At 41.7% G+C, this 25,612-nt stretch overlaps 3 protein-coding genes across 6 annotated transcripts; 1 reads left to right on the plus strand and 2 right to left on the minus strand.

The window, feature by feature from the left end:
• Positions 1-1,399: 1,399 nt before the first annotated feature.
• On the minus strand, positions 1,400-6,856 carry LOC134192163 (uncharacterized). Of its 4 annotated transcripts, none has more exons than XM_062660864.1 (7): positions 6,749-6,856; positions 2,633-2,765; positions 2,435-2,569; positions 1,966-2,089; positions 1,842-1,907; positions 1,603-1,674; positions 1,400-1,534 (listed from the first exon to the last, which is right to left on the minus strand). In XM_062660864.1, exons 2-7 carry the CDS (start codon positions 2,713-2,715, stop codon positions 1,472-1,474), a joined length of 543 nt encoding a protein of 180 aa, XP_062516848.1. In that variant the 5' UTR covers positions 2,716-2,765; positions 6,749-6,856; the 3' UTR covers positions 1,400-1,471. The 4 variants fall into 4 exon arrangements, with proteins under 4 accessions (XP_062516848.1, XP_062516847.1, XP_062516846.1 ...); XM_062660863.1 differs by lacking the exon at positions 6,749-6,856 and adding an exon at positions 2,886-4,096; XM_062660862.1 differs by lacking the exon at positions 6,749-6,856 and adding an exon at positions 2,886-4,096 and having other exon boundaries at positions 2,633-2,805.
• Positions 6,857-13,222: 6,366 nt separating this feature from the next.
• LOC134192609 (HAUS augmin-like complex subunit 1) lies at positions 13,223-15,358 on the minus strand. Its single transcript, XM_062661353.1, has 3 exons — positions 15,325-15,358; positions 15,097-15,274; positions 13,223-13,360 (listed from the first exon to the last, which is right to left on the minus strand). The coding sequence occupies exons 1-3, from the start codon at positions 15,352-15,354 to the stop codon at positions 13,314-13,316; spliced, it is 255 nt and encodes an 84-aa protein (XP_062517337.1). The 5' UTR covers positions 15,355-15,358; the 3' UTR covers positions 13,223-13,313.
• A 34-nt stretch (positions 15,359-15,392) lies between these two features.
• On the plus strand, positions 15,393-16,546 carry LOC134192586 (AP-3 complex subunit beta-1-like). The gene is made up of 7 exons (XM_062661332.1): positions 15,393-15,540; positions 15,599-15,674; positions 15,751-15,825; positions 15,889-15,984; positions 16,048-16,143; positions 16,209-16,273; positions 16,329-16,546. Exons 1-7 carry the CDS (start codon positions 15,422-15,424, stop codon positions 16,459-16,461), a joined length of 660 nt encoding a protein of 219 aa, XP_062517316.1. The 5' UTR covers positions 15,393-15,421; the 3' UTR covers positions 16,462-16,546.
• Positions 16,547-25,612: the final 9,066 nt, after the last annotated feature.

Below are 25,612 nucleotides of genomic sequence, written 5' to 3' on the forward strand. Positions count from 1 at the left end.
TGAAGGTAGAGCTATTCAGCAACGATTGTGTTTCAAGAGAGCACCTAGACCTTCATCAGAGAGTGACCTGTCAAGACAATTTGCTCAATGCATTAACAACGGTAGCTCCTGATGGGATGGTAATGGAATTGCAGTTTGCTGATGACTCAGCATTACTAACAGAAACACGAGAGAGTGCAGAGCCAGCAATCCAAAACTTTGCCTCCATTGCTGCAAGCTATGGGTTGCCGGTGAGTTATGAAAAGACAAAGTTGATGACATATGGTCCCAAACTGTGTGTTAAAGATGCTGGGGATATTGATATAGGGATTCCCGGTCGCAGTGTGCAACACGTAAAAAAGTTCAAATATCTCGGTTCTATCATATCCGATGATTTGAGCTTAGACCTGGACATAACAGAAAGAATTGCACAAGCAGGAAAGTGCTTTGGAGCACTAAAAGAAGCTGCCTTTCAGTCTCCCCATGTAACATCTGGAACAAAAAATGTGCTGTTCCAGTCAACTGTCTTATCAGTTCTACTGTATGGGTCATCTTCTTGGGCCGTGACTAGAAGAGATATCACAAGGCTTGTCACTTTTACAAATCAACGGCAACATTTCATGCTGGGTATAGACAAATTCAAACAACAATTGGAACGAATCACATCAAATGACATCAGGCACAAGCTTGGCAATCTTGAAACTGCAGAAGACTCTTTGATGGCTCAGCGGCTTAGATGGCTTGGTCATCTAGAACGTATGGAAGATCGTCTGCCCAAGCAGCTGCTTCATGTGTGGCTACCATCAACTCGTCCAGCACATGGGGTCAGACTAAGGTGGAAAGACAGGATTGTAAAAGACCTCAAGATGGTTGGCCTAACAAGCACCTGGTCCCAGCTTACGCAGGACAGGCAGAAGTGCAAGAACGTCTGTGCTAACTCAATCGTCACTTCAAGAGTAGAATTAGAAAATGCCCAAAGTAGCCAGAAGGCTCGTCACAGAGCCGATCCCAGCAGATGTCAAGACCAACAGCCTCTGCTGTGCACTACCTGCAAGCGACTGTTTAAGTCACAAACAGGGAAAAAAGACACAATTGCAACAGAGGAAAAAATCACCTAGATCCCCGGGAATGACCAAAGACCGGAATCAAGTGCGACAGATGCGGTCGTTTATTCACACGAGAGAGTGACAAGAAAGACATAAATGTCATCAACGTATTTAGATTTGTGACGTATTTACAAGATAGTGACTTCCTTTTTCTTACGCTTTTTATGTTTCGCCATCATCCATGTGGATGGGCAGTTGTAGGTTGAAGGAAGGTGTGTGTGTGTGTGTGTGTGTGTGTGTGTGTGTGTGTGTGTGTGTGTGTGTGTGTGTGTGTGTGTGTGTGTGTGTGTGTGTGTGTGTGTGTGTGTGTGTGTGTGTGTGTAAATGCTCCTATCTGTGCATCCATAAGTGCAATAGAGATATTACAGTTCTACTGAATGAAAGAACTACTCATAACTGACCAGTTCACGGCGCAACTCCTCAATTTTCAGTCTTGTAAGAGAGATGTCCTGATCCACACAAAGCAGAAGTCAAATATTTCACAATGTCCAACTTGTCCAATAACAACACTACATACCGGAGGTAAAGAATGATAGGCATTAAGTTGTGCTGTCAAAGGCAACAGCTCTTCTTGCAATTCATTTAATTCCTATCAACATGATTCGTTCAACATTAATTTGCATTATTAGTATGGCCATAAATAGATCTTAGTTACAAAAATTTGGCCTTTTTCAGCATGATCAAAACTAATGTCATATAGAAGGTAGCTCATAGTCAATAGTAATTTTTTCTGCACAAACATACTCTTACACTTACCATGTACTGCTTCACCAACTGACTGTACATGATATCATCAGTCACACTACGTTCTTTTAGATCACACTAACAGTTAATGAGAAACATTATAATACTTGAAAATAAATTTGAAACCATACGTTACTTCTGTCTCGTGTAGGAGCCTTGAATAATCAGCTGCCTTCCTGAAGAGAAAGTCTTTACCTTGAACTTTAGTTGAAAGAGAATTAAGTACGTCTACTTTCTCCTCATTGACTGAATCAGTAGCACTAACACAGAAGCAGACATTCAATGAAAACATGTAACTGTATTACAGCATGGCTGTAACCAATTTCGGAGGTCCAGCAATGCCCTTGGCACGAGTGATAGCTTAATTACCGTAGTTAGATTTACGAACAGTGCTTGTTGAAATCCGATAAAGAAACATTAATTTTGCAACATCATTTTACACCTTGTAAACTTTAAGCTGAAGAGTTTAACCTTCATGTTTATCAAACAACCTTCATTTACCCACACTGTTTGCTAAATTTTGATTTAGTACAACATGTCTTTACTACGAATAAAGATTATAAATTTACAGTAATTCAATGTTTGACTACAAGTGGAACCCGCACCTCTTCAGCCGATCATTTTGAGATGAAATAGTTGCTATATTTCTGTTAATTTGTTCAAGATTATGCTTGAGTTCAAATTCAGTCTCTGTTGCTTGTAATATGGAGTATGTCTCGTCTTGAAGGGCAAACATGTAACTGCAAAAACAGACTTTCAATACAATCATAAACAATCATTCCCTAATCAAGGTATTGACATACCTAACAGTTCTACAGTCTCTGAGCTTCAGCAACAAAGCAGTATTTGCAAGTGTCCTAATACTCACAGTCCCAGACTGTGACATATGATCAACTGACAGTCCAATACTTCCCAAAACTTCACTGATGTACTGTCCTGAAGACAAAGTGGTTTACGTACAAACGTAGCTGGACATCTACATTTTTTGTTACATGACATTAAGGACAGAACCTCATCACTATCCTCATACATTCAGATTCCATTCAGTGATATTACCTGTCTTGGTCCTCTAGCATGTAAAGATCGACTTCAATCACTGAGACTCTAGTAATATGATTCCATTTTACCATGCCATTTGAAATTAGGACTTTGTGTGTGTCTATAGACCATACCATACCATACCTAGTTTCAGCTGTGAGCCTTAGTAAGAAACGGGACTTTATTAACAGACCAGTTAAAAGTAGTTGAATTTGTCCAGAAATGCGTGGCTAAAGCGAGCACATGTACAGCAGTCTCGCTGATGTATGTGCAACAAACAGGGCACGTGCATCGCTATCTGTCTAACCAGTCCACCATTGCTACATGTACAGACAAGTCAGGAACACAGTCAGGAGGCTCCCATCACAGCTGTCAACAGGTAGGTATCTGAACCCTGTGTTCAATTATAAGATTCAGGCAATCAAATATCCGTTGCTTATAGCTCTGCAATTGCATGAAGAACGGAATAACTACATATATGCCTAAGCCTCCTTTACTCCTACTTAAACCAAGTAGACATAATCTGTTTGCGTTCACACTGACTTAAGTCTCTTTGTTCTCCCTTAGGATAGGGCACTTCCCGATGTGACTTATGTTCAGCCTTAGCTAGTCTGTTTTGCTAGATGATCACGTGAAGGTAGTGCACTAAAAATTGTGGCAGGATGAGTGAACTTCCTGGCAAAGTACCAGAAGAGATATGCTTTGCCATGTGCATGGCCTGTTCTAAGTCGACTCTAGGCGTGCAGTGTGAACGGTCTTTACCAAAAGGAAACTTAGGCTAAGTCGTCTTTGCTTAGCCAAGTCTCTTTATGCCAAGTATGTTACAGTATGAACGCTCCATAGCTTGCAGTTGGACAGCTGCTGAAATATCATCGTTCATCAGCTGTCTCTACACAAGAACTTGTAATTAACCTTGAAGTTAGCATACCGTATTCGCCCGTAATAACATCCATACCAAAATAACGCCCATGCCCGCATATATGCCCATGTGCAACAGGTCAGAACTTTTAGCCCAAAAAACCCCATGCCCAAGTATAAGCCCAAGATATGCATGCGCAGATGAAACAAAATGGGGTCCGCAGAACCATATTTATCTGTGTGTGTTTGATGAGCTGGTGTCAGTGTTGAGTGAAAGTGCTTACTGCTAGACTCATGTCTTCGTTGCAATTACCAATCCTGATGCCTATGAGGAGCTTCAGGCCGACCACTCTCGTTTAAGTGTGTAGTGTCTAGTTTCTACATGCATTCTGATGCTGTACGGATACCAGTACCTTTGCTCTTGCAAACGAATAATTGCAAGCATTTGTGGTATTTCTGTCTTCAAGTGTCTAGATGATGACTGGGCAAACAACAGCATTTGTGACCATGTATACGCCTGGAACCAAAATAACGGCCATGCCCTAGCATATGCCCAGAAAAAGTGTTTCTTTTCTAAATGCCCAGGGCGATATTACGGGTGAATACGGTACTTGTAGTTAGCACGTGTGTTATGTTCCTTTACACTAATCTTTGTGTCCCACATTTCCATGCTAGTTCAAGAAATTTTGAGCGAACTAGTAGCACATAAATCTACAAGTCTATGAAGCATTCGAAGCCTTGCTCCACCTCTTGGATTTGTGTGGTGTATCTGAATACTCTGTAAGCCGCGTCCTGCTTCATACCACACAACACTTTCATTTGTCAAATAAACACGTCACTGGCAGGTTTTTAGCTAATCAAAGAGCTCAATTTTTTCACTATTTATCACCTTCTAGCAACTGAGTGGAAAACATGGATCCACGGATCCACGTACCATATACTTTGGCATTTCAAATAGACGGCAGGGACTGGTCTCATTTTCTTTTGCAAAACGATCTACTCAGATGGAAGATGAAATACTTTTAGATAGCGGATGATGCCTTGTGGTGGCTGGGACAGAGGGTTCAAATGACTGATTCTCGTGTTACTACTCAGTAACTGTGTCTGATTAAAATTTGTCATGTGATGCCTTTGATATTTAACTATATACACGCGTACACATGCAGATATGAGTTACAAAATTGCAAATGGGTCTACAGGGCCTCTAAGACGTTTGTACAGGGACTATTTGGTTCCGGGAACTATTTGATATTGGAGACTATTTGGTCTAGAGCAATTTATTATCTAGGGCATATTTGAGTCCAAAAACTGTTTAACTGGGCTTATTTGGTTTCAGCCATCTGAGGGGATTGGGTTCCAGGGACTATTTGGTTTCGCCTTTTTACTCCTCAAATTGGTGGTTCCCAATATTAATGGGGAAAGTTCCATTAATTCCATGCATACTGAGTCTATTCTAGTATTAAAAAGCAGTCGAATTCTCTTATTATACATTGAGTAACCCAAATTCACTGGTGCTCCAATAGGGACAAGCTGTACACACGTGTATTACTGAAGCATAACACCCAGGGCTGCAAGTACTCTAATTTTCAACTTGCACTGCTTGTCTGTGTGAGCCATCAAGTGAAAATCCAGACTTCAAGGCTTTAGAGAATACAACATTGGAATCATTTTTCAGAGTAGAGAGTAGCGGGAATTCCGAGGACAGAAAATCAAGCACAAGCATGTTTGCATAGTGACAACTGTTTAATCATACAGTACCGGCAATAAGTAAGCTGACAGCGATACGATACGATACGATATGATACGATACGATACGATACGATACCATACGATACGCTACGCTACGCTAAGATACCATAGGATATCATATACATAGGATATCATACGATACGATAAAAGATACCATGTAGGATAGGATAAGATAAAAGATGATACCATACAATTAAGATAAGATACCATCCATAGGATATACGATATGCAATATGATATATGATACAATTAAGATAAGATACCAGATGGTACACGCAATACGATATACGATATGCTACGATACGCAATACGATACGATACGATACGATACGCATACGATAAAAATGTTAGGTTACTTATTGCCGGTACTGTAGTTCTGCTACTGTTCGTAGGCACAATTCCAGGTGTATGGTAGATCTGATAATAGTTGGTCTCTGGAGGTGGGGTCCTGACCCCTGGACAACTCGCCTAAATCTGCCCTTGGACTGAAAGAAGCATTTCTATAAATTTGGTACTTCTACGATAGAACCTCGGATAATTGAATGTCTGAGTCAGCCAATTGAATGTCTGAATCGGATAATTAAATGCCCGATTCGAATAATCGATTGCCTAAATCGAATGTTCAACACCGGATTTAAATAACTGAATGCAAAATCCTATTATTAGAAAAGTGCAGGATTCGTTAGAAGCCAGGGATCTGCGACCAGTTACTCGGGGCACAGATTCAGGATTGGGGTGGCAACCACAGCAGCAAAGCGGGGTATGGAGGACTCCATGATCCAGACACTTGCGAGGTCAAAGAGCAATGCATACAAGCAGTCATGGGAAGCTGGACTCCAGGACACTAAGACACTGGCCACGTACTCCCGAACACTAGTAGCTCCCCTATAGAGACCAAATTGGAGTACTCTAGCAGAGATCACATCAGTAGTATATTGTGTGTAGACAGCAGCTAGTTGTGCGTGCGTTCCGGACTGGCATAGAATAGATCCATACACCAAGCAGCGGCAAACATACGTACACAGGGGTTGGAATTGTTATATTGGAGTATAACCAAAGGTCCCAAAAAGATGGGTCTGGCTTGGGTGCAGGGCAAACATGCCTGATGAGCACGGCTGCCTTCCTTTTGAGCTGGAGTCCGGTCTGGAACCTGCATCCACACCAAACACTGGTTCTCTTGGGCGAGGATTGGCCTAGCAGGGCTCCGCCAGTTCTCGATGCCTTTATAAAAGAGGCTGGCTAAGCGTTTAGTCATGTCGACTACAAGACATTACCTGGGCATAGGAGGTAAGAATGCAATACCAGAACAGTGTAATTCTTGTTTACGATTGCCAGGACTTGTCAGAAATAAACAACAGAACTTACCTGTCTACAGCTGCTAATGCAAATTCAATTGATTGCTTTTGTGACTATGATATCTATACAGGAAATGCTTTTGTGACTACGACATCTATACAAGAACCCAACACTGCATAATTAAGAGCGACATCTATATGTGATAGTTGTCATTGCTTTGACGATTGCAGACTATTTAGCAGTGTTACAGACTTTGTGGTCACATGCAACGACAGTCGCTTTGTATGATTTTAGACAGATTTTACAAGTAGCACACTTAGAAGGAAAATGGCATCTAAATTTGTAATGTCACAACAATCCTTTCAGAGGGCTCATAGCGGTGAAAGCAAGGAAGTAGACTCAGCTCCTCTCTTAATAACAGCAAAGGACATGTCATTCTTAATCCCAAAGAACCTGAAATATCATGTTTCCAAACATTTAGTTGCATGCCAGTTGTATAAGTCTAGTAACTATACCGAAATCCCAGTATAGGGTGGAAAATGCCAGTAAAGGCAAGAAAGTAAGAGATTGTCCGTAAATAGTCACATTTACCAAAAATGGGCATGCCCTTTTGTCCGCTTGACCCCCTCCCCAATAGAAAGGACACTACGACGGCTTTACAATAAAATACAAATGCTCTATTTGTAGATGAAGTACTGTATTACCCCGCATTTTGCTGCATGTAGGGTGGGGTTTGCCGGTATGGGGTTGGCTGTGGGCGGCAAGGGGTACTGCTGATGAAGGCGATGCGATAGATATTAACATCGCACACGTGTTCCATGATGATGGAGCCGGATGATGGCACTCTCGAAAGGCAGGAGGAAGACACGACTGCCGTGGAAGAGCATCAAACAAGCATTAAAGACGACAGTAGTCTAGCACGTGGAAGAAAATCTTATAGCATTGCCACGAAACTTCGCGTACTTTCAAAGTACAGTGAAACCTGCACTAAGCGACCACCTGTGGGACCCAGGGGTATTGATCGCTTAGGACAGATGGTCGCTTAGAAGAGGAAGCCTCGTGCTTCCACACACCTATAGCCCTGCATGCCAGACCACCACGACACGGAACTTACAAAGTGCTAAACGTCTCGTTTCTTGTTTTGTGCAATGTACATACTGTATTCCGTCCATGTGGTTACAGACTGTTCTAATCAAAGCTAGCTACTGTGACAGGGAAAAGAAACTGGATAGAGTTTGCTGCTGCATACTCTTTCATGATTTCTTCTTTCTTCTTCAGCGCTCACTGAATCTGTGTTTTCTCCACGTCCATGTCTTTTGCTATCTGCCTTGCTGAGATTCCTTTCTCAGACAGCTGAATAACCTTTACCCGGTCAGCTAAACTCAGAACTTTTCGTGACATCATGCAAGCAAGAATTGATTTGGGATACAAGTGTACCGCATGTGTGTTGGCAACACCTCTGAGAGGTGACAGCCGTGTTGGAATGTGCAATCAAGACAAAACAGGTACATTGTGGTCGTTTAGAAGAGGTGTTAACTGCTGTAGGGCCTTTGGATTAGCGGTCGTTGGTCGCGTTGGGCAGGTGGTCGCTTAGTACAGTAACCATTGTACGGGACAACGTTCTGTGCCAGGCAGATGCGGTCGCTAAAGCCAGGTGGTTGCTGAGAGGTGGTCGCTGGTACAGGTTTCACTGTACGACAAACTAGGCGGAAACAAGTCAAAGACAGCCAAAGAATGTGGAGTCTACAAGCAATGTGTCCAGGATTGGGTAAGGGACCAAAAATCACTGCAAGAGACCAAAAGGGAGCGGCAAATAGCAGTCTGGAAAAGGAGACATGTGCCAAGTATGGATGATTCGCAAAAAACACGGGAAGTTTCCACGTTTGGAAGAAAGAGTGGTTAGTTGGATGAAAGATCTTAGACAGAAGGGTGCTATGATCAGCGGAGGCAGTATCAAAAAGATATGCCAAACAGGTGTATCGTAAACTCTTTCCAGAAGCTGCAGGTAAAACAACACTTTGGTACGAGTTTAGATACATTTTGCAAGTAGCGTGCTTAACAGCAAAATGGCGTCTAAATTCGTGGTTTAGACAATATTTCTATCAGTAGTTTTCAGAAGGCTGACAGCTGTGGAAGGGAAGGTGCAACCACAGCTTCAGTTTCTAGTAATAATATACATGGAGTTTGTTTGGAGATTAGTGCATACAGACTTGTGATTGTCGAAGAGTCTGTGTCAAAGAGTCGATGAAAGTTAACAAAGTCTTTCAAACACTGAATTTGCAAATCTACTTGTTTGATATCTACAGATTCTTATAATTAAATGAGCATAACAAGGTCAAACATTAATGTACTATGGTCTGGCCAATCGTTTGATAAGTCTATATCTACTACATTGCTAAACATTTAGCCACATGCTCAATATATCAGTCAGAGTCTACCAGAGTGCCGGTATATACACTGCATCAAGTCTCTGCTCTTTGTGACAGATTTTATGGGAACTGAATAAAAATCCTTTAGGCAATATCATGATAGAATTAAACACTGACTGAAATGGTGTATTTGAATAGGAAAAACTACACTATAACATATTATGGCATACATAACAATAATCCTGCAACCACCAACCGGAAAGTCATTCGTTGATGAAAATTTAAAGAAATACGTCAAAGTTTTAGTTACCTGGTCATTGCTCTTCTTGTTCAAACTAACTCCATGACACTACTCTAATTTCATAAATGTTCGGCAATCTAAATTTTCGGCAAAAGTAGGTTGCCGCTATTACGGCATACATTAATTTTCAGCATAAGGTGGTTTGCAGGAACCTTCACATACTAACTGAAGTACCAGACGCATATCGCATATCATATCATTCGGTGCGTGCTAAACTACTACTGCGGTACGTAAGTAGTCTCGCGTAGCCAGCCCCTCCCCATTTTTGATTAGCGCAACATGCGGTGTGGAAGTTTCAATTCTTGGTTTTAGGTGTCAAAGTCCCATGATAGTTATGTTGCGCTCTGGAGCCAGCTCAGCTCAAAATGTTCGTAGTACATCAAGGTACATGGTGAAGCACAGATATCCTATACAGTATGTCGGCATTACTAATTTTTTGGCAAACATATGAATGTGCTTACAGTACATATACTGTACATATACATATTAATGTCTGTTTTGAATGATTCAGAGGAAACTGATCCAACATTTGAATGGGCATTAAATTTGGGTGGACATTAAATTTGGGCATGGCAGACCCTTCGCTGAAATTGCCGAAATTAAATGTATGCCAAACATTTACAAAATTAGAGAATTGCAGCAATGTATTAAACGTGCAATGCATGTTATGACGACTGTCAGATTGTCATTATTACTATTTCTGCAAATACACATACCAACCAGCGATTATGTCATAAAGTATTGCTATGTTTAAAAGAAAACTACCACAAATACCATTTCCATAAGTTCTGTTTCCTAACATCCAAATAGCTCTAAAACCTTGTCATTCAATGGACTGGTGGCCAATTTATCTCCAACAACGTCAAGCAAGAGAATATGGACTTTACAAAGTTGTTTCTAAACAAAATATTATAGTACACACTAAAGACTCCTTCCTATAGTACCACAATGTGGCTTTAGGCATAATGCTTGGACAACTAAAAACTGGTCAATTTACATTAGCATTTAGAGTGATTCCTTCAGCACATCCACGAAGTTCATATTTGACACCTGTTGAGAGGAATTGTGACAGGTGAAAGGAAGAAATTAAATCACACAAACATACCATATTTGTCTGTCAAGACTAGAATGAATCTGCAGCTTTCTCAGCAGGAGCATGTCAAATTACAATAGTTATACTAGACTACTAATTGAAGCTGGGTCTACACCTTTGCTTCTACAGCTATAGCCTTCTGAAAGCTGTGATAAGCAGTAGTCTCGCCAGAATTTTTCTCAACTGACAATGCTAATGGTGTTATAACAGAATTTAACAAAATGACCTAACTTCCAGTTGGAAAATTTTGTTCATGAAAGATTATGCTATCACCATAAATTAGGGGACTACATGTAATATTACTTTATGCACCAACTTAAACATGATCTGTCAACATTCTTCAAGTAAGTCATGGAAGTCCACTCTTACCATCCATACACACCTATGGTCAACTTCTGGGAATTAGCAATGCTTTTACACATTATGTGTAACGTACTATTTACTAGAACTGAAACGATTCTTGTACAACTTGCAGCTTTTTACATGCATTCATTTCACACATGAATACAATGACTTAACACTAAAGAAAAACTGTTAAGTTTCATCTCTGTGTGGAAGTTAGGGAATGTCAACCTATTCCTGTCTTCTGTAAAATTACGGTTTCAACTGTGATACAACACAGGTGTTTACACACAATTACCCCAAGAGGAAACAACCACACCAAGATGTATCAAGTAGCTAGACCCTGTTTCTAATAATTTGCAATAAAATTTAGTATTGTACTCTGCATTGGGATTTCATTGCAATTTATGTTGCTAACTTGCTAGCATGGTGTGGACATTACCGTAAAAATTGAGCAATTTTCTCCCAACCAGCAATGAACTCTCTCAACAGGCAAAATGCTAGATATAATAGTCATTTGAAAGCTAGATACACACATACAGACAAATGGGCAAAAAGACAGTAAGACAGCTAGCATTGCAAGCTCTGGCAAAAACACTAATATTAAGGTTGTTGCAAACAATTATGAATTTAGACACTACAGCATTTACTATTAAAGGGCTACTGCAGCGCAAAAATCAAAAATTATTTTTTGAGCTAAATTAAAAGATCTATATACGTGTACTTTAGAAAAAATAAAATTAGATTTTTTGCGAATGTATTGAGAGAACGAGAGCAGTTGAAAGTTACTTCTGCTGTACTATTTCCGAAACAGGGCGGTGTTAGCACACTGACCTCAGTGGAGGCAGAGTAGTGCTATCATACGTACTAGATAGTATGACGAGTGGGTCAGAAACGGCACGTTGGAGCGACCTTGCTACACGTCGGGATTTGGAAAGCGAATCAGAAGATTTGTCATTGTCGGATTCTTCGTTGAGCGAAGTGCTGGAGCACTGCGGGAAAGCAATCTCTCAGTCCGTCGACATCGTCATCTGAATGCAGCAGAAGACGTTGGATCTGTGGAACTATATATGTTTGAGCCACTCGCTGACAGTGGATCTACTAATGAATTGCTCTCATCTGTTGATGTTGACGAACGTAGTGAACGGCTGTCTGACATGCCGTGGTAAGTCCTAGTGCAGAAACGGAAGTTGCCAACAGCTGTACACAAAGTGTCTCCGCTAGATGTGATTGCGGTTACTAATTATGAGTATTGTGCAAGTGTGTGTGTGTGTGTGTGTGTGTGTGTGTGTGTGTGTGTGTGTGTGTGTGTGTGTGTGTGTGTGTATTGTGAGAAATTGCAGAAGTTCTCTCCAGAATGAGAGAATACGACGCCAGTTTGTAGTGCATCGTAGATCATCCTGGTTTTCATTACAACTGTCTTGACGTATGGTTAAAGTATTGTACTGCAAACAGCGTACTATCAGTATCGCCAAGAACATGAAACGAGAGTGCTACCGCAGTCTGCACATGGGTAATATGTAGCCCCATCATCATAACAAGGGGTGCAGTGTTTGCACTTTCCGAAGACATCACAGTTTGTGAATGTTTACGCCTCTCTCCTTCGATAGAAACAAGAGCTTCTTCCTACAATTGAAAGTGAAACGATTACTTATTTGTTCGTTTTGATGATCAACAGGCAACTGTGCTTACCCTAGCCTCTTTCTTGCTTCTCGAAGCCAAGCCTCTTCTTCCGGGGCGGTTGCGGTGAGCAGAATCAACCTGCTGTACGAAAATGACTGGTACTACATCAGACTCTGGTCTTCTCTCTTGCTGCTGAGTCCAAAGCTTTGAAACAACTCAGTCTCTTTCTCAAAAGTGTTCTTCGAAGTGACAGCTGCAAACTCCATTGTGCTCTTCCCAGCCGTCTCCTAGTACTTAGATGTTCGTCGAACTTGTTTTTCCCACCTTTTACAAAGGTGTGGATTTTTTGGAAACCGAAATACTCTAAATGTTGCAGCCTGCTGCAACACAATGCCGCACCATACTCGAGTATCACAACAATGGATAGGGTGCCTCCAATGACATCAATGTGCTAATCTGCCCCATTCCGGAAATGGAAAACAAAAGTAACTTTCAACTGCTCTCATTCTCTCAGTGCATTCGCAAAAAAATATAATTTTATTTTTTCTAAAGTACACATATGTAGATCTTTTAATTTTGCTCAAATAATAATTTTTGATTTTTGCACTGCAGTAGCCCTCTAAGCTTACTACTTGTAAGACCGATCTAAAATCATACAAAGAACTGTTGTTTCGCATGACTGCAAAGTCTGTAAGTAGTCTGTAACTCGCAAAGTACAGCAATGATTATAATTAGACACCAAATACAAATACCGCTCTTGGTTACAATGATAGGCTCCATAAATGTGGTAAGCCATGAAAGCAATTGATTCTGAATTAGCAGTTGCAGACAGGTAACTTCTGTTGTTTATTTCGGACAAGACCTAGCAAATTGCAAACACAAAATTACACTGCTCTGGTGAAACTCTTTTGTAACCGTTTTGCAAATCTGATTAGGAATTCCCTGATTGTCTGTGGTTGCTATGTACAATCAATCACAAATACCACTCTGTGATTGGACCAAACTAAGAGTGTGGCACATTTTTAGCATAATCAGATAGTCATAAACCGGAAGTCATCCCATACATTTGAATACGCTCCTCATTAAGTATCATGACTTTTGCTGAAATTAGTGCTAGGTTGAACTAGTTCACAGCACCTGGCAGACTGGCCAATGACTGAAGGCAACATCAAATGAATGTGGTCATTGGCATCATCATTATTATGTAAGGCTAAAGCTTTTTCTACTGGAGTGCAATTCATAACCTCTTCTGCCTTATCTTAAGAGCATACTGGAAGTTAACAAGAGAGAGTATGGGTTGGAGGTTTTTCAGTGAAATTACTGGAAGACGCCACAAAAGGTGGCACTTGCACAGTTTAATTTTTGGCAATGACTAGCGGTCTGGCAGCTGGACGTCTACTGCAAGGCTAGAGGTTTGGCACTTCCTGTACTAGATCGTAACTGTTCTTAACACCGGCTGCCAACTGCTCCTTCCACCGACCATAGACAGGAGAGAAGCGGACACTACCACCCCTACGAATTTGTCTCAACTCCTGTTGGAAACGCCAGCAAGGGTGGTGAACAAACAGTATACCGCCAGTTGGGTGCTACCACCCCACCAATCGCTTCACTCCCCCTTGCCCTAGATCCTCCACTTAAACCAATCGGCACGCTATAGAAGTACAAAACCGGGATGGGGAATACTGGAGTCGTGCCGATAGTTTTGGTGCGAGTATTGAAATGTGGGAGTAATGTCAGATGGCGAGCAGACGTGAGTAATGACACACTGGCATAAGAAGCGAGGGGAGGAAGCCCCTTCCTTATTGTAGTAATTGAATTTTTCTGTGCCAGTTACTTTTGCAAATCTGTTCATGGTCTGGCAAGCATGGTAGTTTCTCCTTACTCATGATGACATCCACGGTATATCCCCTCCCCCGCTCGTGAACATCTTAGTAAGCCACTGTGACACGACGTTAGATGACGCACTTGGACATCCCGAACTCTAGCGAAACGTTGTTTTCTGCACCGTGACTGCCCGACTGTATGTGCATGTGCAGAGGGCACATCAGAAACGTTGTTGTTGCACATGCACTATTGACACGTGACTGCCGGACTGCTAGCCACTTCGTTACTTTTTCTTACGGAAAGTGGACATGGATGTTGCCGTTGTCATTGCTGCAAGTTGCATTTTGATGTTTGAGATGCTGGATGATCTAGGAGATTTACATGTAGCAGAACCTGCAGTAGGAGTTAATGACTTAGACTATGGGAAGTTGGGAAAGTAGGGAAATCCTTCCCACCCAGATCGCAGTTTGAGGAATCTCCAGAACAGCTAATGCATTCACAAGTCTGCCAATATCCGACATTCCCTTTGCTGGGTAAGACCTACTGTGCATGTGGCACCTTTCCTCTTCTAACCTCTACTGCATATACCTTAGGTTTCGTTCTGGCCGAAACCTAGTCTAGTAGTAGAAGAGAAGAGGAGGTCTCAAGCAGAAGAGGTCTCGTGATCACTTCTAAATAGGGATATACAACAAGTTGACAACCTACCTCTTCCAGTTCTAAGGCTGATTGAAATACCCCAAATTAAGTTACATTGTTTAATGTCTGTATGCGAACCTTCTGACTTGTATTCGTTTTCTTTCTGTTTCATGTCATCTAGAATAAGTTTCACTCTAGTCTGTTGTTTTTCACATGCTGTCGACAATTCAGACAACATGTCCATTGTCCTCATACATATTTCGTACGCTGGAACACGAGTGTCATTTGTAGAAATACGTCGCAGCCAGTCGTCAACCTGCATTAAAACAGTCAGGCATCGAAACAAAAACGATGAATTACTTTTACCGCACTATGCCGCTCTTCCATTATTTGCATCCGGGAGCGAAGAAAATGTCATGTGGTTTAGCCGCTAGTCACGTGCCTAATCGTATGAGAAAGCACCATGGCAAGCGCGTCAGGAACTCCGTATTCGATGGAGGGAGGTCACGGGTCTTCATCGATTCAAGTTGACGATGTTGATCAAGAAGCGGCCGGTGGCTTCTTTATGACGGATACGACAAGGCACTGCACCACACACTTTAGGGGACCCACGGCATGTTAGCTTTGATGCGTTCTTTAGGCTAGACGAACTGAAGACGCATTTGGATGGAAGCAAAGATGGCCAGAAGTTGGATGCAATGAAAAAAATCATCGGAGTATGACAATACATTCTTATGTGTCTGGTAGATGGTATGTTGCACATGGATTGTATACGGTATATCTCTTGGGCAGATGATTGCTAAAGGTCGCAAGGTATCCGTTCTCTTTCCTTCTGTTGTTAAGAATGTCGTGTCGAAGAACGCAGAAGTGAGAACAGCAGACCACGCCTCTTTCGTTGCGTTCACAAAAATTTATTATTTATTGTACCAGATCAAAAAGCTAGTCTATGTTTATCTCGTTCGCTATGCTGAGGAAGAGCAAGACTTGGCGTTGCTTTCTATCAGCACCTTTCAGAAAGCATTGAAAGTAAGTGGACTGTTTGATCGCTTTATGTACAGGAATATCAAGAGATTGGTATTGTTGTTGTAGGATCCTAATCAGCTGATTCGAGCTAGTGCTTTGAGGGTTTTATCAAGCATCAGGGTTCCTGTTATAGTTCCCATCATGATGCTGGCTCTCAAAGAGGTGGATTGAAACTTGTTTGTGCAGACCTATGATTTATTTGAATGAGAACCTTGCTTGTATTTTAGTGTGTAACTGACATGTCAGCATTTGTAAGGAAGACTGCAGCACATGCCATTCCCAAGTTATACAGGTTGGTGAGTTTCTGATAAATGAATAGATATTGGCATAGTATCTTTAACTTCTAGTCTTGATCCTGAGCAAAAAGACAACTTGATTGAAATCATAGAACGACTTCTCAAAGACAGGACAACAGTAAGGTTCTTGAAGTTGACACAGAATTTAAATGAGTGTTTTAGATGGGTTGCACTTATACTCTAAGCAAGCAGTTGTGACCAGGCCAGCTGTGGTCAGCTTGGTTTCAAGATGTCATGTAGATGTGTGTTGAGTTGTGTGAAGCTGTGCTGATTGGCCTGGATATTGTTCCTGAGCCATTCCTTTGGTGGCACAGGCCAGCTTTGTCATGTAAACGCTATGCTTGCCGGTCTGAGGGCTGCGCATGCTCATTTTTTTTACAAAATTATGTGAAACGGGCAATGGCCTTCAATAATGTTCTAAGAGTCTCTTCGTTTGACTTTTGTGATGCCAAAGAGAAGAAAGCTTGACATGCTTGTCTTGATGTATCACATATACTCATACGTGAATGTTACTTCAAACCATGAATTATATTTGAGATGGGTTGCCTTATCGAACTCTGCCATGTAAACGGGAGCTACTGTAGTTTATTTTTTCTGGTTCAAGCCGGCATGGGTTGGCTTGGTAGGTCCTGCTTATATAAACAAGGTATTAGACCACCATTCGTTCGCAGCCAGACTTTACACCACATCATACTTCCATTGTCGCAGAGGCATGAGAAGGGGTGTGACAGATCGAATGTTGAGTGCGATTGACGATATCTGCTAGTTATTCAATGATCTTTGGCACGACAGCTCAGTCGTCAAGGCAACAATTTGTACGTTGCTATTTAATAATATAAATAAAATATTCAAAAAATATTTATGTAATAAACAAAAACAAAGTAGGGATGGCTGTGTACTTTAAGCTAGTGCTTGAAGAAATAGGGGTGGAAACTTTTGCAGACAAGTACATGCACTCATACTTTACATCTGAAACCAATCTCCCACAATTGAATTTCTACTTCACTCCTGTCCAAGCAGCCACCTTGAATGCAAACATGAGTGAAGAGTATGGACTTAACTGTGGGAGATTGGTTTCAGATGTAAAGTATTGTCTGTGAAAGTTTCGACCTCTATTTCTTCAAGCTTAAAGGAGAACTCTCACCAAATCAACAGTCTCTCAGATGAAAGCTGTCACTTCATGGCACAACCCTTTGCAATTGTTTACTGCAGACGCAAAGGAGGATGATTACTAAAGTACACACTTTGAGGGCGGTTTAGTCTTCAACCAATGAGCAACGTTGAAATCTCGTACTTGATCATGTGGTTTGCTTCATTGCATGCAGCAGTGACGGTAGTCGTAGTTTTGAGGGCCTGCAAATCATTCTATTACAATCTCCCTTGTTTTCTCGTAGTGGATACAAGACTAGCATGTATTCATAAGGCCTCATTAAATGCAAATGGTGAGCAATGTGTTGCTTTGATGGATTCGAATCCTGCCACCCGTTGCTGCCGTCCTCCTTTTTGCATCCGGACAACAGGGGGTTCAATCACTGTAGAAGTGCTACACCAGTATGTCTGATCGCATGTACGTTTTCGGTGAACTTGTAATGCAAACAATCAGACACTAGCAGGCGCGTGCACTAGCTTGTAAATGTAGACCGATTTTGGTCGCTACATGCAAATAACGATAGGTAAGTCATAGGTTAAAGCTCCACTTACAATCAGCAATAGTTATTCCTTTCTTCTGTCGAGTATAGAAGAGTTAGCGTTTGCAGCTACAGAAAAATGGAACAAATTCCAACAGACAATGAAAGTATTGTATGAGTCCTTCCACTGGCGATTTCGTTGGACAAGAGGACACGTTCCATTGTCTAGACAATATCTAGATGCAGCACCATACTAGAAAGTTCCTACAAAGATCAAAGTTTGCTACTTCAAACTATAGGAGTGGCATTATCGCACGTTATTGATCACCCTCCTCTGCTGCAGACGTTTACTGTAACAAAGAAATAAAGCATTAAAATTATCTGAGTGGGCGTGTTTAGTACTCGTATGTGGCACGAGAGTAACTCTGATTGCTGGTTAGCAAGGAAGACCTATACCATTGCACTCTTAAGTTGTGATTTATTGACTAAAGCAAACTGGGACCCCAAACTTGTCATGCAAGTATCGACTGTGTCAATACAACCATGGAGCCTCAAAAGGAGACCCTTCTTAGATTAGTTCATAGATCATGTCTTGCTGCATTTTGGGTGCATTTTTAGGAGCACTTGGTACGGTTAAACCTAAAGTAGTTACTTCCAAACGAGGACAAAGAGTAAGACTTTGTGCTACATACGGGGAATCGTCTGAACAACTCGTTGCTCATGCTCTGCTTCTGTGGCTGGCTGGACCATAAGCTTTCTGCAGGAAGATACTAGGCCTTGTATCTTTAATTCAACAAGTTTTAGTATTTGGTGAGAGTTCCCCTTTAAAGTATGCAGCCATCCCTACTTTGTTTTTTATTTATTATATAAATATTTTTGTATTATTCTTGTTCTTGCCCTTTCTATAGAAACAGTGTTACAACTCATAGTATATTTGAGAATACTTAGACTGCTACGTTAATGCTGCTACTTTAGAAGTAAAGTTTCGTTAATGCTAACATTATATAGTAGTACGCAAGCTAATTTGATTATGATATGGTAATTGGCATGTGCGTTTCCGTCCCACGCAAGCAGGAGTCGTATCCGCACTTCCTCTTCTACCAGTTAGAAAGAACAGTCTCTATCACACGCACGTGCACTTTTTCTACGAAGATCTTGTGAGAGACGCGAAGATTCTGTTTGCGGGCCCACCCAGAGAACAGGGAAAATCCAACAAAACTGTTGACAATTTGATCGGCACTCAAATCTTGCGAGTAAATAGACGGGCATTTCAAGTAGCAGACAAAGAACGGCAAAGTGAAGATCCTGTGAGCCACACGAAGATCCAGTGAGGGAAGCAGAGATCCTGGCAAAGCACGTGCACACAGACAACGACGAAAATGATCCCACCTAGAAGTGGCAAGTTGATCGGCACTCAGGTTTTATGAGTAGGCTAAATTGGCGACTGTTTCAAGTACCTATACTAAAATGTACGGAATAAATGGAGAAGCGAAGATTCTGTGAGAGTCTTCGAGGAATGGCGAAGCATGCATATAAGCAACTCTAGGTCACACGCAGAGAAAGGCGTGGCGAATGGCATGTCATCTTTCACAGTAAAAAACATCCCAACATCATCTGAACATTCTAGCGCCAAAGCGATAGTCAAAGATCATGACTCCTCTGCAGCCACGCAAGATGATATAAAAATGCTATCCTAAAGTGAAAATCAGAATTAATAGTAACTACTAGTGCCACCCCTACTTAGGGAGTGCTAGCACTCTCCCCGATACTATTCCAAAATTATCTAATTCCAATTCAATTCTACAATTCTGCCGTTGCTTCAGTTCGACAAAAAAACGATACTATATACATGCAGGATACCTGGTGTTACATCTTTGTCATTTCCCTTCGACGTTCTTGTTGTAGCAACTAAATTGCTCTCTTCGGTGCCTCTGAAATGACAGTGGCCATTGTGACATTAGACAGACTACAACTTACGGTCGGAAAAATACAACTAGCCTTACTGCTGTGAAACAGACACACTCTGACGGGAAATGCTATAAACAACTTTTTTCGTAGATTTCGCACCTTTTCCGCCTTGCAGAGAGAATCCATTTTCCTTAAGCAACGACAGTAGATAAATGCGTTGGATTGTAATCACTCTGGCGGGCCAAGTGACAAGTGTGTGTTCTACTAGGGTTTGAACTTGGTGGTCGTTCACTTGTCAGAACAATGCATGCAGCTGTTGCACACTTACTGGCGCTTTAATACTAAAACTGTTTATGGTGCAATTGTTTGGGCATGGCACCCCTCTTGTGCAGAGCCGTATATAAAGAGAGTTGCTACAATCCGGATTATTGGCGACATTATGTGTCTAGTCAACGGTAGTAAAAATTCTTGTATAAATTGTACCAACATCAACAAAGCTTGAAGTTAATGGAGCTTATTACTATAGGTATGAACAACACTTTCCCTAATTTTAAGGGACTTATGTAGAGTATGTTTCAACAGTGGCTTTGTATATTCCCGATGATGATAGATAGGGTTAGAGTGCACTTGTTGTTTTGAAATAGCTCACGTTGCTTTCCTTGGTACTTGAAAACTAAGTGATGGCATCAGTGGGAAGTGAAACTCGTGAAACTTTGAGATCTGTTGTGGTAAGCGCTGCCTCGGAGTTTGGACTGCCTCCATGGCTAAGCTTTTCCAGATGTTGCAAGCGTAGCCAGACTGAGATTAGTCACACGCAGGGGCACAGGGACACCTTTACAGTTGTTTCTTTATTTTTGGCTTATAATATATTAATAGCTATACTAAATTCTGAATTTCTAATTACTTTCCATGTTAATTACCATGCAATTATGGTCCATGCACCATATAATTCCAATACAATGGCTTGAGGACAGTGGCAAAATTAAAATTGTCAGTAAAGTAGTAAACAATTGTCTGCTTCCACCATGATGTTAACCCACCCAACCTAAAAGCACGTGGCACGCTCATGCATAAGATGACCAGGCAGTGTGTCTTTGCCCCTGACCACTACTTGTATCAAACTCAACCCCTGGGGTAATTGACATTTCATCCATTGTCAGACAGCAACATTTTTCCTGTTCACAAAGATCCTGCGGTTTTGAGTGAAGATAGTCTATGCTAGGGTTAGAAGAGACGTTTGAGCTCAGATTAGTCGGAAAATGTTCGATGTCTGACTGTTATTTCGCACTCTGGAAAATGAGAAAGATGTAGGGTTGCCATTGAAAAGGAATAGAAACAAGACTTATGTAGGGTGTGCTGTGACATCTTTTTTGGAATTCGCTCATACAGACTGGGCAATACATTATCCCTGCAGTATAAAACACACAGTATTTAGAAAATGGTGCAATGTAGGGATGATGTATTGCTCAGTCTGTATGAGCGAATTCCAAAAAAGATGTCACAGTACACCCTACATAGTCTTGTTTCTATTCTTTTTTGTACGGCAACCCTACATCTTTCTCATTTTTCAAAATGTTTTTACACTTGTATTAGAGCAGATGCTAAAGCGTTACAAGAGCAGATGTTGTCGATTATCTAGGTGTTGTAATCGCACACGTTGCTATGTCAACAACACAACACAGGAGCGCTAAGCTCTAATTAAGAAACAAATTTACAGTCTAGCTGGTGTAGAACTAATGAGCAACAGAACAGCAACCAAGGATGTAGCACTTTAGTGCTTTTTTCCTTATTAACTTATGTAGAGCTGTTGAATATTGATATCAAATATATAATTAATGCAAAGTAATTACATTTAAAGGAGCTCTGATCGTCTGTCCTGATTGCCTTCGGACCCAGAATGTCATGCTCACTGGAAAAAGGGTCGTTTTTCAAGTTTAGCGAATATAGAAAGTTTTGGTAAAAGTTAAGGTTAGGTACCTGTAAAGCAAGAATATGCGAAGTGTGGTAGGCTATACAAAGATGATTGAATCTCGGCGTGTTTTTTTCGCTAAGTCACGTGACCCAGATGTTTGCATACATACAAGTTTTATGGAATCGTACAAGATGTTGCGAAGCCATGATGTTGCAAGATTGATCTGAGTGACATTGCATGCCACTAAGAAACGAAAGCACAACTACACAAGGGAAGGGACTTTCAGAAGGCTGATTGACATGAAAAGACAGATGTAACTGCAGACTTACAGCTTGGTGATTGACTTCATGCTGAGCCATGTTTCTAGGTAATCATGTTAGCCTTAATCTATTCGCCAGTGTCATGAGACACCTCTAAGCGTGATTGGATGTTACCACCTTGACTGGCATGCTGCCGTGCCTAGTCAGCTTCATCTAGAATTTAACACCTGGTTGCCATCCTTGTCTGTCTGTATAAAAAGTAAACTTGATTCAGGTGAAGCTAAGGAAGCGTGCTAGATTTGAAGTAAACGAGTAAGAGTACATGTGGACGAGTAAAAGTATATGTGCACGAGTAAAAGTATATGTGGACGAGTGAAGGAGGGAGCCTACCAGACCACTCAGACAACCAACAAAAATTACAAAATTTGAACCCTGCTTACGCAGACTTCAACATTGCCTAGTGTCGAAAGCATTGAACGATACTCCTTTTGCTGCCTTTAGAAACTAACATGCTATAACACAAAAGTAGCTCTTTTCGAACAAGGCTCAGTGTTCTCCCCAAATATCTCAAGGCTTGGCGGTGTAGGCGTGGCTGAATGGAAATGTACTTGTGGACGTGGTTGGTTCAAATGTGGGCGTGGTCATCTGAGTGGGGTTTCCTGGCTTTGCGGTGCAGTGCTAGAGCAACATAGGGTGCTTGTGTTTGGTCTACAATTTTAGCTGTACAACAATTCTATGCGTTGACAGAGTACAACACAAACAAGCTATCATTAACCCCGCTTTTTATCCGGGCTACTTTCTAATCTGCATGTCGGAAACCTGCGCCTCCCAATTACTCCAAGCCAATACAAATCACAAAATTGGTTGTAATAGCTTTCGTTAGTAACGTAGCACTAGTAGACAAGTTCGCTAAGCAGTCGGTGACAATTTTCCATGCTGACATCGACGCTAGAGACGTGCGCAGCATATTGGCATGCTTGCTGAGATCTACAAGATTTTTGAAACTACGAACGTGTCTACACTAACCTGAGCAATGCTTTTGCTAACTTTGGCTTTGGGCCGATGCCGTTCAAGCACGTTTTGGCGTGTGTAATCAGAGCATTGTCTTACATCCTGTGTAGGGTAACGCCTCCCAGATCGGCTTCCGTAGGTGCCAAAAATGCCACTAGAAGATCAGAAAATTGAGCTATCACTTCAACAACACAATTTGACGCATTGATGTACTTTGTCTTGTAACTTCGTATTCTCTCAACGCATCAATAGCAAGGGCGTGACTCACATATGGATTGGAACGTGGGCGAATACGCCATCAAATGACGTCGAATCGGATTCGAAACAACGTCATAGGTATATTTTGAACATAGCGGTCTCTATGACGTTGCTTTTGGACTTTCCACAACAGCAACAGGTGTTCTATTCGTCTAGACGAGAACCCAAACCACTGGTCTCCCATTTTTTTCTTGCCTAACACATAGATAGTAAGGCATGACAGGCATAAGTCAAGGCGTGTCGGGCATAAGTCAAGGCGTGGCGGCATTAGCCAAGGGATGGCGGGATTGGGCGTGTCCTTGTAAAATCTAGCCAAGGCATGGCGGGCTGCCACGTCTTGAGATGCCTGGGGAGAACACTGAGACTGAACGGTTGTGCCAAAGGTTATTGACTAGCTATCGAATGTAGACAATCACACACAACAGTGAATGTGTCACGCCCTTTCTCATGTTCTTCAGTGGGTCTGCAATAATCAAGGTAGTGAGATTCCCCAACTTTTTGGGAGCCAATGAGCAATTTGGGGTATCGTGTACCAGACCCTTCCTACCCGGCAGTAGGGTCTGGCTACACGATACTATGTTGTTTGTTAGTTCTCATATCCGTCCAATGTAAAATATTTTTTACACATAATTATCCAACATCAGGGTTTGAAAAACCGGTTGCCAAGTTGCCAAATTGCAAACTCTGTCACAGGAATGGCGACTAGTCAAGCCTAGGAAGTCACCATGCCGTAGCCGCGACAATGGTAGACTTTCCAGATTTCTGAGTTTAGTATGAGCTTGAAAACTAGTACGGCGTAATCTGGGTACACGAAAACCTCAACTTTGCCGTCTACACGAACGTAAACTGTTCACCCGTGTTCCAGCACAGAGCAATCATAATGCACTGAAGCACGTGCACAAGGAATGACACTTACTTGCACTTGGGAAACACTTAGGTAATTAATTAATTAAAGAAACCGCACACTCACTTACGAAACTTGAAATGTGCAACAGAAGTTGAAGCCAGAGCAATTCTAGCCGAGATTGGTGAATACCAATATTCTTGGAAGCCAGCTACTAGTTTCTTGTCTTGGTGCCAACTAGATCTGCTGGCTAGGGATCTGATACCAGCCGATGCTTCTGCAAATCTGCTTCCAGTAGCTGTAGCCACAGATGGAAACTCCTTCTATCGGGCTATGTTCTTTCTTTTTGCGGGGCACAAGAATTGCCATCAAGAACTATGGCTCCACACTGTTCTTGAGCTCATGCTTAACAAAGTCTATTACATCAGTTGCTGCAAGGAATGCGCTGACAAGGTGTCAATGGAGTCTGGCTTCTCTCCTAGCAGCTGCTTCACAATCTATTTGTCTAGTGTTACTTTTGGTAGATATTAATCTAGAGAATGAAGTGCCTTCTGTGCCTGCATATAGTTACATTGCCGCATCATACGATTGAACTACTACTAGGATGAGTGTAACAAAAGTAAGTAGCTATAATAAGCCTAATAAAGAGACTGTTTGACTAATAACTTCTGAGCATCACAACTAGGCGTGGCCCCACATATATTTATTGAGGGGCGTGGCATAATAAGAATTGCTTTGGCGACCAACATTTCGTAGGTTTTTCAAACCCCGAACAGTACTGTACTTTATGGACTTAGTCACTACAATCCAACATAGACATGCTGGGGCTCCAAGGGTTGTGTAACCAGAGATATGTATACAGCTCTGTTGCACAACCAATGCAGTGGACACAACCACGCGCCGTTGAACACGGCAAAGATAGGAAACTCAGCGATACTTGCGTGCAACCTTTTCTGTAGCGGTTATAAGAACCTGAAGACAATTAGGTTGACAGGATAGCATGAAGTCACTGAACTATACATAGACTGCCACTATCGTAGCGTAGTGTTCTTGGAACGATTGCAGTTTTCACGTCTATAGGTATGGCGCATATGCAGACGAAGAGGACGTTTCCAAAACTGACTGGGTATGACAGTTGAAGAACTGAACGGGCATGCAGAATATATGTGGATTGGCCTGATTTGTAGCCAGGGCGGAGTCTGTCAGAGAAAGCGATGAAAGTTTGTTTCTTCATTGCTAGCTCAAACAATGAGCATGGCCACTAGTCAGACTTTTTTAGTAGTTTATCAAGTGGGTTAATTTACCGTTGTAGTTTTATTAGCTAGTGACATGATTCTTTTATCAGAGGCAACATCAAAGTGACATAGCCATGAAACCATCCTCGAGCTATAGCTGCAGTGGCAAGTGTTTTTATTGACCTGTTTGTGCAGTGTATCCCAAGAGATTTGGTTTGGCAGCACAGAAATACATGGACGCTGTGTACATGTGCCAACCTCGAATCACTGAGGCAACCC

This window comes from Corticium candelabrum, chromosome 16, assembly GCF_963422355.1.
Source record: "Corticium candelabrum chromosome 16, ooCorCand1.1, whole genome shotgun sequence".
Classification (NCBI taxonomy): Eukaryota; Metazoa; Porifera; class Homoscleromorpha; order Homosclerophorida; family Plakinidae; genus Corticium; species Corticium candelabrum.